Source organism: Aegilops tauschii, chromosome 7 (assembly GCF_002575655.3).
Source record: "Aegilops tauschii subsp. strangulata cultivar AL8/78 chromosome 7, Aet v6.0, whole genome shotgun sequence".
Lineage (NCBI taxonomy): Eukaryota > Viridiplantae > Streptophyta > Magnoliopsida > Poales > Poaceae > Aegilops > Aegilops tauschii.
The window spans coordinates 611,442,655-611,455,401 of record NC_053041.3 but is presented as its reverse complement, the minus strand read 5'-3'; the positions used below and the strand labels follow the sequence as shown (position 1 = coordinate 611,455,401).

Here is a 12,747-nt window from a genome sequence, read left to right as displayed (position 1 = left end):
AACCTGCGTGGGATTCCTGGCATATCAGAAGGGTGCCAAGCGAATATGTCCTAGTTCTCGCGCAGGAACTCTCGTAGCGTGACATCGACCGTTGGGTCGAGTTGTGCCCCGATGGATGCTGTCTTCTTGGGGTCCGTCGGGTGGACTTGAAATTTGGTTATTTCGTCTGCTGGTTTAAAGGAGGTGGATTTGGGTCGCTTGTCCAGGATTACGTCATCCCTATCCACGGTGGAGCGCAGTGCGGTCAGCTCTTCGGCCGCGAGGGCTTCAGACAATGCCTCGAGGGCCAGGGATGCGGTTTTATTTTCGGCGCGCAGTGCTATGTCCGGATCACTGGCAAGAGTGATGGTGCCGTTGGGCCCGGGCATCTTGAGCTTCATATACCCGTAATGGGGTATAGCTTGAAAGCGTGTGAATGCGTCTCGCCCCAGTAGGGCGTGATATCCGCTGTTGAAAGGGGCCACTTGGAAGGTTATTTCTTCGGACCGATAATTCTCCGGCGTGCCGAATACCACATCGAGCGTGATTTTTCCCGTGCATTGCGCCTCCCGACTGGGAATGATTCCCCGGAAGGTCGTGCTACTTTGCTCAATGCGGCTCCTGTCTATTTCCATTTTTATGAGTGTGTCCTCGTAGATGAGGTTTAGTCCGCTGACGCCGTCCATGAGCACTTTGGTGAGCCAGAAGCCGTCCACAATTGGACTGAGGACCAAGGCGGCTGGTGCCCGGACTGTTCTGAATTTTGGTTCGTCATCGGCATTGAAAGTTATGGCCGTGTCGTTCCAGGGGTTTATTGCTGCGACTTGGCAGACTTCGGCGAGGTGCCCTTTTGCGCTGATTTTTCGAAGAAAATGTCTCGAAGACCGTCAATCTCTGAGGTCGTCGTCTTCCGGGGGTTGTTGTTCTGGGGTGTTTTTGGTGAGGAGATCTTCGCCGCTCTTGGCCACTTGCCGGAGTATCCAATATGCTCTAAGGCTGTGGGTTGGTATGGTATCCGGTGTTGCATGTATTTTGCATGGCCTGTCGAGCCATCCCTCTAGAACGGTTCCGCGTCCCGTGATGGGCTTTGATTTCTTTACTGTTGGGTCAGGCGCCCCGCGAGGGTGCGTCCTTTTTGCCCGGACGAGGGGCTGAATTGAAGCAGGTGGTTCCCAACGAGCTGCCTGAGTTTTCCAGGCGCTTTCCATTGCGCAGTACTTCTGTACTATGGTTGCCAAGTCAGCAAACTGTGATACGCGACGGCGGCTAATGGCGTTGAGGATTCTTTCGTCCGTGCAATTGTTACAGAATACTGAGATCGCGTCTTCATCGCGGCAATCTTTAATCTTGTCTTTGACAAGGAGGAATCTGACCCAAAAGTGATGGACCGTTTCTTGAGACTGTTGTCGTATGTACATAAGATCACGTATAGTTGGGTGGGTGGGTGGTTTAAAATCTGAACCCTGATCCGATTTGGGATCCGGAGTTTGTAAATCTTCCGAACTTAATGGTTCGGACTCTGGGATATCAACTGACGTTTTAGGCCCGTCGTTTGATTCTAGGTTCGGAGGGCAGGGCGCGGCGTTCCGCAGACAGGTATCCGGCTCCTTGAGATTGGAAATCCGAACATAGTTCGTCCTCAATATAGGGGGAGAGTTATTGTCTTGCTCCTCTGCTACCGCTATCTGATGGGTGATCGGCGGAGATTTGATTTCTCTCTGATCAGGTTTAAGCCCAATCCGATCATAGTCTGTAGCGACCCCCAAGGCGGCGATGCGATCTAGGAGTTCGTTTAAAGACGACAACTCCGTTGGATCCATCCGTTCGGAGTATTCGGAGTCAACACGGAGACGATTTTCGATGACTTGAGAGGTCATCGTAGGCTTAACGGCCGAACAGGCGGTCATGGTAAAGCCGCCAAGTCGAAGGGTTTGGCCTGGAGCCAGGGCTCCTCCGGAGGTGATATTATCCTTGACAACAAGGCGGGCCATCAACCCTGTCTTCGACATCACAGCGGAACTCTCAATGAAAGCACCAATGTCAGTGTCAAAACCGGCGGATCTCGGGTAGGGGGGCCCGAACTGTGCGTCTAAGGTCGATGGTAGCAGGAGACGGGGGACACAATGTCTACCCAGGTTTGGGCCCTCTCTATGGAGGTAATACCCTACTTCCTGCTTGATTGATCTTGATGAATATGAGTATTACAAGAGTTGATCTACCACGAGATCGTAATGGCTAAAACCCTAGAAGTCTAGCCTGTATGACTATGATTCTATATCTATCTTCTACGGACTAAGCCCTCCGGTTTATATAGACACCGGAGGGGACTAGGGTTACACAAAGTCGGTTACAGAGAAAGGAATCTTCATATTTGATCACCAAGCTTGCCTTCCACGCCAAAGAGAGTCCCATCCGAACACGGGAGAGTCTTTTGTCTTCGTATCTTCACGGCCCATCAGTCCGGCCCATGCATAACAGGTCGGACGCCCGAGGACCCCTTAGTCCAGGACTCCCTCACAATGCACTGCCGCTGAAGGGCTTGCGTGGACCCTCCTCACCATGGCCCAAATAGCAACGCTCGCTATCCCTTGTAGATGTTTTTTATTTTATTCTCTCGCATGGCACTTTGAGTTTGCTCGCCACTTCATGAAAAACTTGTTATGGCTTTTTTATGTATTTAAAAAAGCATGAATTAGAAATAATGTTCATGGGTTTGAAAAAATGTTCACATGTATAAGAAAAATCATAATTTTTAAACATCTTCACCAGTTTAAATAAAGTTCATGGATTGTTCAAAAATCAAGATTTTTTTAATAAAAGATGTTCATGAATTTAAAATCATGAATGAGGAAGACCTAGCCGAAAGCTTCCCAAAACAGAAAGTGTTTTTTTTTTTTTTGAGAAACAACAGGAAGATCTGGCCAGCCCATATAAAAACGTTGGGCGCCCTGTACCAATAGCGAACTATTTGGTGCAAAATAGGAATTTCCCAAGCTCCGCCCGATTCTTCTTTTTCACTTTAGCTATATGTCAGGCGACTGAATTTTTAGCCTGCTGTCAGTCGAATGTTTTGCCCTGATTCAATGTGCTTTACGATACGTGGTCCCCATAGATTTGACTGACGCTGTTAATTATTCAATGTATTTCACGCCTTTTCTTGCTGAGTGCATGATGCAGCCCATGCATGTATGTCTCCACGTCGTGACTCTTGCACCCACATGGTTGGATGCAATGTGTGCGTGCATGCCATTTTTCGTTGTGCTTGCCCCTGTTTTTTTTCACGAGTTTGCTTTTGTCTTGTTTTTCCTTTTATTAGTTGAATTTCCTTTTTTCTTTATGTGTATTTTTGGCTGTTAAGTGTGTGTAAATGTATGCACGCAAGCACTACATTTATATATTATATTAGAGTACAGAAATTTCACTACGATATGTTTCTTCTTGCATATTATAAGAAGTGCAATTTTTATACTAATTGTGTGGAATTTTTTTGTTTTATGTTTTATTTCACTTTCTTTCTTATTTAAGGGTATACAAATGACACTGACCTTCTTTTAAACTTATTTTTACACAAATTCTACTATTATATGTTTGTTACTGCATATATAAAAAGACTGCAATTTATGCGTAAATTTGTGGAAATTTTATCATGATTTCTTTCTTCTTAAAGGCTGGTGCCAATGCCACTACTTCATTCTTTCTTAAAATGTTATTATTTATTTTTGTTTGTGTAAATAAGCATACACACAAGTACTACAACATGTGTGTAAATAATATTAGAGTGCAAGAAATGCAATATTATATGTTCCTTTTTTGCATATTACTAAAAGTGCAATTTCAATGCAAACTTGTGCGTAATTTTTCTTCCCTTTTTCTTTCTTCTTAAAGGGGTTCATTATTCCCTAGAGAACTTCATTATTTTGATTTTGTTTTAGTTTTCTGTTTTTCTTTCTTCTTAAAATGTTTCATTCATGTATAGAAAATTTCATTATTTTGATTTAGTTTTAGTTTTTATGTTTGGCTGTTGAGTGTGTGTAAACGTATGCACGCAAGTACTACATGTATATATTATATTAGAGTACAAAAATTTCACTACGATATGTTTCTTCTTGCATAATATAAATGGTGCAATTTTTGTACTAATTGTGTGGAAATTTTTGTTTTAAGTTTTTATTTGACTTTCTTTCTAATTTAAGGGTATACCAATGACACTAACCTTATTTTAAACTTATTTCTATACAAATTCTACTATTATATGTTTGTTATTGCATATATAAAAAACTGCAATTTATGTGGAAATTTGTGGAAATTTTATCATGATTTCTTTTTTTATTTCTTTCTTATTAAAGGGTGGTACCAATGTCACTACTTCATTCTTTTTTAGAAATGTTATTCTTTTTGTGTGTGTGTAAATAAGTATACACACAAGTACTATACAACATGTGTGTGAATTATAGTAGAGTGCAAAAAATGCAATATTATATGTTCCTTTTTGCATATTGCTAAAAGTGCAATTTCAATGCAAACTTGTGTGTAATATGTTTTCTCTTTTTTTTTCTTAAAGGGGTTCATTATTCCCTAGAGAACTTTATTATTTCGATTTTGTTTTAATTTTCTGATTTTCTTTCTTCTTAAAGGGTTTCATTCTTGTACTTCATTATTTTGATTTTGTTAGTTTTTATTTTCTTTTATTTTCTTTCTTTAAGGGCAATACCAATATCATTCCACTCTTATGTGCTTATTCTTGCATATTATAAAGTGCAATTTATGTACAAACTATGTGCAAAAAAAATCATCTTTTTATTTTCTTCTTGGTAAAGAGGAATAATTATGCCACTAATTCATTATTTCTTAAACAATATTTTTTTCACGTGTGTAAGTGTACATGCAAGTACTATACTAGTACAAGATGTGTGTAAATTATACTAGATTGTGAAAATTGCACTATTATATGTTTATTCTTTGTGTATTACCAAAAGTGTGATTCGAATGTAATGTTGTGTGCAAGTTTTTATATATTTTTTATTCTTAAAGGGCAATACCAATACTGCTAATATATTCTTGCTTAGAAAACTTGATTATTTTAATTTGGTTAATTTTGTATGATTCATAATTACTGAAAACTTGTAGAATCATGTGTGTGTGCACTTATATGTAATGCATGTACTCATATCCATCCAGCAGAAAAGTTCAAATTGTGAATGGTCTTGTACGTGAGACCCACCATCATCCATGCATGGCATGCGCAACAATGCATGCATGCATGCATGTACCCGCGAGGCCAAGCATTGGCACGCACAGGGATGGCCTTGAGCCTTGTTTTTCGTATTTATTATTGGATAAATCTTACGGGAAAAAGTTACTGACCCTAAAAACAAAATCAGTCGATTGACATTTAGCTATTCCCCTTCTTTTTCTACCCTTACGTAGGTACTTTTCTTGACTAATAGGATTTCCTATTGCCAGGTTTGTTTCACGGGTTACTTCGATAATCCTACGACACGCGATCGCGCTCATGTAGGGGACCCCATTGAACTTCCACCTTATATAATGAAGATTCTAGAAGGTTCCTTGCTGCTTTTTTCTTTCTTTTTTCAGTGTTTTTGTTCCTATTTCTTCGGGATTTTGTTCTGGTCTTTGTTTTCTCTTTGTATTATCCTTTTTATTTTTCATTTCCTTTTAGATTTTTATAATTCATGAATATTCCTTGCATTCATAGAAAGTATTTAAAATTCATGGAAATTTCAAATATTTGCCAACAGTTTAAAATTCTGGAGTACTTTCTTTTACAAAATTTCTTAATATTTTTGAATTTTGCGGCCATTTTTATCTCAAGGACATTTTTGAAATATCATGCACTTCCTCCGTTCCTAAATATAAGTCTTTGGAGAGATTCCACTATGGACCACATACGAAGCAAAATGAGTGAATTTATACTCTAAAATGTATGTTGTTCATAGTGAAATCTCTACAAAGACTTACATTTAGGAACGGAGGGAGTACGATTTTTAAAATTCAAGAACAGTTCTGGGGGACCCTTCATCGAGTCCTAATCTAAAAAAAACGGAAAAGGGAAGAAGTTCCTATTCGGCACACACACACTGTCGAAATATAGCAGTATCCCGCGGGACAGTTGTTCTGGGCTGTATTTTCATGGCCCACAAGCTTCTGCGGCTGCTGCGCTCGCTCGCTCTTCTCTGGCCGCTCGCTTGTGTACCACTTTTTTTCATCGCCCACTTCTGGAAGAAATCAGTACAGAAACTCATCATCTCCTTGCTCAAAAAAGAGGTGGTTAAGGGTTTTGAAAATTTTGCAAATGGTCATGATTTTGAAAATGTTCAAGTACTTATAAAAATGTTTGTATATTTTACAAAAGATTAACGAATTTAAAAACATGGAATTTAAAAACTGTTCATGAATTAAAATTTTCATTGATATTAAAAGTTATCACTGGTTAAAATATACATTTATGAATTAATAAAATTGCACGATTTTTAAAAGAAACCACAAATTAGAAAGTGTTCACAAATTGAAAAAATGAGCACCAACTTAAAGTGTAATAGAGGTGAAATAAAAAAAGTAATATAAAAGAAAACAATAAAATGGAACAAGTAAAATCGTAGAAAGCGCAGACAAGCAAAACACGTAAATACATTCCTAAAACAGTATAGAATGGTCCGAATTGGTACGCTATGACGGATTATCGCCTTTTAACAAAGCACATAGGTTGTTTTTTACGTGTAACTAGGGATTATTTTCAAAATTCACATAGGTGCTCCCTTATTTAGGGGGCTGCTATGTATCGTGCGCGCCATCGCTATGCTCGCGTCGCCTGCTGCGCTTGCTCACAGTCTCCCATTAGTGGGCCCACCCAATGCATGGCGCTTTTTTACATCTGTTTATTTCTAGGTTGGTATTTTTAACTAGGTCAGTTTTCAATTGAAAAATGTTGCGATATTCAAAAAAATGTTCGTCAAATCAGGGAAATGCATGTGAATTCAAAATATGTTTGTTAGTTAACAGTTTGTTCGCAGCTTAATTTTTTTTGCAACTTCAAAAAGTATTCACGAATTTCAAAAAATGTTCTTGAGTTTGAAAAATTATTCTTCAATTCAAAATTGTTCTTGGATTTTTCATGGATTTGAAATAATGTTCCAGAAATAAAAATGGATATTAAATTTGGAAAAATTTCCATTAATTTGATAAATATTCGGGCACCTAAAAAATGTTAAAGATTTCATTTCATGATCATGGATTTGAAAAACTGTTAATGTTTTAAAAACAAACATGTTGCGAATTTACAAAATGTGCACAATTTTCGAAAAAAATGATTAATTTCTGAAATTAGTTTTTTTCTAATTTATTAATATAAAAAGGGAAAAGGGAAAAGGAAAAACATAGAATCAGTAAATAAAAATAAAAATAATAAGAAACCAGAAAACCAGGAGCACCTTTTAAAACCGACCAGGAACCTTTTCCTAAAACCGGTTGCACGCTCATGAGCAACCGGACCCTTAATGATTACTACGAGTGTTACACATCATTTGTGCTTATATATCGCCTGTGTTTTATAGGGCTTCGCTGCCAGTTGAGTCGGCTCATCAAACTTGATCAATGGCATCCTCATTGATACAGACACATGTACAGTCCGTTTTTCTCTAGAACTAGAAGAAACATGCACTGTCTGTTGTGCTAGAAGAAATGTGATGTATTTAATAAAATAGGGTTTTTCCTTTTTCTAGCAGATATTTGTATACGTCGTAAAAACATGAACTTAAATAATGCTCGCAAATTTAGAAAAAGTCTGCATGTTCAAAAATTGTACAAGTATTTGTAAATTGCTTGATATTTCAAACCAAATTATGAATTTGAAAAAAGGCTCACGAATTAGAAAGAAACATGTGGGAATTCTAAAAAAATAGCAATTTGAAAAATATTAAGTGCTCAAAAACTATTTGTGAATTTAGAAAAATGGTCTCGAATCCAATAAATGTTTGAAATTTTTAAAAAGTTCATAAATTGGGAAAAAAATCAAGAAGAAAATAAAAATTTGTAAAATGATCGTGAATTTGCATAAATGTTTGTGAAATCAAGTTCATGAATTTGTAAAATGTATGTGAATTTATAAAACTTTTGTGAAATTTAAAAATATTCAAGATATTTAACAAATGCTCAAAAACATTTTTTTATGAATTTGAAAGAATGGTATTTTTTAAAAGGCTGCAAATATGAAAAGTTCACAAATTTGGAAATTATTCACGAATCTGAAAAATTCTTACGAAGTTTCAAAAAAATTGAATTTAATGATGTTCCCAATTTTTTTAAATATGTGTTTTCTTGTAAAAATTAAAATTAAAAATAAAAATAAAACAGAAAATAAAAGTAGAAAACTTGAAAAATCGGTGAAGAAAGCAAAGAATGTAAGAAGAACAATTCTCGAAAAAAAAAGTAAGAAGAACATTAGAAGACCATAACACCGATGAAAAAAAGAAGAGGAAACCATATAGAAGGTTCCCAAAAGCAACCAGAACCTTACTCAAACCGTTCCACAAACCGTCCAGGCGCTATGGTGCTAAATGGGCTGGACTAACTTGATACACTATTGAGCGATTGCAAGGGATATTTATCGCTCATGAGAAGGGAATTGGCAATTGGAGATCCTTAAAAAAATGAGGGGGGAATTGGATTTTGCGCCAAGCTTAGCTATGCACATGTCCAGATATCCACATGTACATCATCGTAACACACTTAGCATTCCAATATAATTAAATTGCAGTGTAGGCATGTCACCGTGAAAATCAAAATGAATCGGTAAGTAAAGCATATCGATTGAATTGTATAGTTACGGAGTTAAATTACCTTACATTGTGGCATTGTGCATCCAATCGTGGAGGAATAACCCAAAACTAATGTGAACACACCTAGAAATTGAAAAGTCTTAGTCGAATGTCCTTTTAGTGAGTGACTATTACAGTAATCCAGTCCTCGGTCGCAGAATGCTAACACTTTATACTGACACTACGGTTTGAGAAGCAAGAAATAGATAAAACCGAGAACTTGAGATGCAACATACTCAGTAGAAAAGCAGTAGGGAGATTGTTGGTTGGTGACCTGCGGTACCCCTTTTTACTCCACTTCTCCATCGACTTGACAAGCAACATGTCACCCTTTTTCATGTCACCCTTTTCTATCAAATAGGAGGGGACCTTGTACAAAATAGACTTTACATAATGTTGACATAGAAGCTATCTATATAAAGAGGCAAACGTGTTGGAGGGGGGGGGGGGGGGGGGGGTTGTTTGGTCAAAAGTTACTGCAAACATGGAATGAAGAGATTAAAGAAACTTCTTTATCTTTTGATTTTTTTGCCGGTAAACCTAGCGCACAAAATTATTGGTCTTTCCATGGTACCAATGAAAGAAGTGGACTACTTCTTATGTACTCGCTCAAATGATTCTTCTAGAAATGTAGGCGCAAGATCATCTATCCATAGTTCATGGCGTATCATAAGTAAAATGTGCTCTAGTGCAATCGTTACCAATAGAAAAAGACGGTCGAGTTGATAATAACCGAGTAAAATTACTTCGTCGGTCCACACCAAGGAATTCATTGGATATATTTCTAGGTGACACCGCAATGGCGAGTACCAATCCTAAGGGATACAAGGATGTGACGAAGCAGCATAGGCATAGCCGAAGATGAACATGCGCAGATATGAGTCGAGATGAATGGATGTAGCTTGGGCTGCCTTGCGTCGCTGCTGTGTGTGTGTCAGTGTTGGCTACCTCTTCCAATGTCCATCTAAGACATTCAGATGTATCCATCGAACCGGAAAATCGACCCCACCCCCAGGTCTATGTGGGCCGCTTCTGAATACACATGCAAAAGGAGATAATGATACACACGCAACTTTTACAACACAATTAAAACTTCGTAACGAGATCCGCATAGTCGTAAGTTCATTTCAGGATATATGGATTGAAGATCCATCGAAATTTTCCTGCCTAAGCTTGCAAATGATATGACAACAATTGAGTAATAAAGGTAGTTTTACTGAAAATAATGTAAATAAACAATGATGCAACTACCTTGCTGAAACAGTCTGACACTTCTGAGATCTCAGCCAATGGCCTTGCTAACCGAACGAAGAAGGACCCTGCCGGACCTAATATTTTTTGCTCCTGGACGCAACCACTACTCCGCTTTCACTTTCACGTGGATGGCAGCAGGACGAGTGCAAGCACGCAAAGCTTTTAAACTGTTGTTCCGACGCTTGATGCCGTGATCCATGGCTAAACATGTGCGCATGAGAGTAACATGCCGTATATGCTGTTGCTTAAGTTAAGAGTATCTCCATGGCAGTAAATGTGAGTCACGTCAGATTATTGAGACAAAACTTGTACCAACTGTCAGGTAATAACCTATTGAGTATGCAAGAAAAGTACCTATTCGCTTTGAACGAAGGGCATGCATGGTAGCTCTCGATCTTAACATGACATAGCTTGTTACTCCAAATTGTTCACCATTTCTTATCATCTTGCACGCAACAACAACCGATAATTTCGTGCAAGTGTGTAATCAACGGGGTGGAGAAACCGTCATAATGCTTGTTGCTTTGAAGCTTGAACAAAAACTGCTGTCCAAATAATTAATTTTCTGTTTGAGAATCGTTTTATTTTCAGCTTAATTGTCCAAATAACTAGTTTTTTTAACATAGTACAATCACATATGCTCACATATACACATAAATTCATTCATATGAAGTAGGAAAATGCGTACACCAGAATCAAGTTAATTAGGACTTGAATCTTGGTGGGTTGGTTCCAGCCTAAGAAACCTAATCATCAGAGCTATGCTCGGTTCATCACAAATATAAAGATGTTGGAATAACTTTTTCTTAATCGAAAGTATATAGACATGTTTTATTAGGCCTCTGAGAGTGCGCCTGATCAGTGTGTATCCCAGACCCAGAAATGCGGCTTGGTTGGGGCCTTCGACTTTATATGTTAGCCTTTGGTGCGAGGTCTATTTGGTATTCGGCTCGGACTATTGGCACGCCTTCAGCAAGTGGATAGGAGCAGCGATTGTTGTTGCCAAGTTGGTGGGTTTAGACTTACTGTTGTATTACTTTGTAACGTCTTTGTGAGTAATTAATAAAATCGTACAGATACAGAGGCCGGGGTCATCCTCTTTTTCAAAAAAATAAACATGGTTTAGTGTGTTTGTTCACTCATTTTAGTCCATGTGTAGTTCAATAGAAAAATACCCAAACCATTTTTATATTTTTTTTGACGGGACCCAAACCATTTTTATATTTGTAAAGGAGAGAGTAGTTTGTTGAAGATGCTCTAACTAACGAAAAAACTAATCAGAGGTTTCCCGCAAAAAAAACTAATCAGACGTTTGTTTAGCGGAGCGGATAAAATGATGCAGCAGGCGGATCGGCCGCATCTCCACCAGAAAAAAGAAAAAACAGCAACAGACGAGGAATATTCTCAGCCAGAAATTCGCACACAGTTATTGCTGCGGTCGTCGCCACGGCACCTCCACGGTGTTGAGCGACAGCAAAAGGCCCCTCCACGGTGGGTATCCGGCATCTTCTCCCCGCAGCCATCGTCCGATTCCGCATCATTCCTCTCCACCCGGCTTGCTTGGCTTGCCTTTCCGGCTGCTGCCTCCTTGGATTTAAAGCTACGACACATCCCTCTTCCAGCAAGGCCCCGACTACGACATACTCCCCGGCGCGCCGAGTTTGTCAGTTAGCCGAGGCGCGACGGCGGGGGCAGGATGAGCTACTCCGGCGGCTGCTCGACGTGCCTGGAGATCGTCTTCGCCGCCGTGCTCCCGCCGCTCGGCGTCTTCTTCCGGTACGGCTGGTGCAGCGTAAGCAACCACTCCTCCTCCTCCTGATTCAGCTACCCCCACTGTGCAGTCTGCACATTAGTCTTCCGCCGGTGGTCATGGTGATGTGCTGAAATTTCTGCCTGCGTCTGCGTGTATGTGCAGTCGGAGTTCTTCATCTCGCTGCCGCTGACGATACTCGGCTACGTCCCCGGCATCATCTACTCCGTCTATGTCATCCTGAAGACGCCGCCGGAGCTGCCGAGCATCGACGGCGACCGGCCATACTACATCCTCGCCTAATGTGACAAACTCCTTCGTGCACATACTGCTGTAGTGGAGCTTGCTGTACTGTATCGGCCATTGTCGGGATTGGACATGACTTGTAAGTTGTGCGTAGCCGTAGCTAGTGGTTTGAGGGCAATTCTTTAGTGCCGGTGGTTGTACATGTAGTTCTTTTTCTTGATTGGTTGGCTATATTGGTGTCGTGATGTATGATTGGGTTCATCTGTTGGCTCCTTGAGGAAGAGAATCTTCCCGCTGGCTCGGGAGCTAGCGATTAGTGTACTGTCAAGGAATAGGAAAAGCCTAGAATTGAAATGTCCCGTGCAGGTTTAATACTACAGGATTTCGAAACAGGGATTCTGCGTTATGTGTCTTTGGATGGTGAACAGGAAACAAAGATGAGAATTCTTTTTTCTGAAACATTCAGCATTCTTCTGGCATTTCGTTGATGAGAGTGGATTTTCAGCTCCCGGGTGCCTAGGCACCTCTATGACAGTTAAAAAAATAGAAAACAAAATTAAAAAATTACGAAACTTTGTAACATCAAATATGATCGAACTTTGTAGGTGCTTCCAAGTTTTGACGCCAAAAAACCGTTCGAGGAGCTCTACACGCGAAAAAGATTTCAGTTCTTGAAGTTTTTAG

The 12,747-nt window shown here is 39.5% G+C and overlaps 1 protein-coding gene across 1 annotated transcript; it reads left to right on the top strand.

Moving 5' to 3' along the window:
* Nucleotides 1-11,521: 11,521 nt before the first annotated feature.
* LOC109784740 (hydrophobic protein RCI2A) lies at nt 11,522-12,522 on the top strand. The gene is made up of 2 exons (XM_020343337.4): nt 11,522-11,859; nt 11,983-12,522. Exons 1-2 carry the CDS (start codon nt 11,764-11,766, stop codon nt 12,118-12,120), a joined length of 234 nt encoding a protein of 77 aa, XP_020198926.1. The 5' UTR covers nt 11,522-11,763; the 3' UTR covers nt 12,121-12,522.
* Nucleotides 12,523-12,747: the final 225 nt, after the last annotated feature.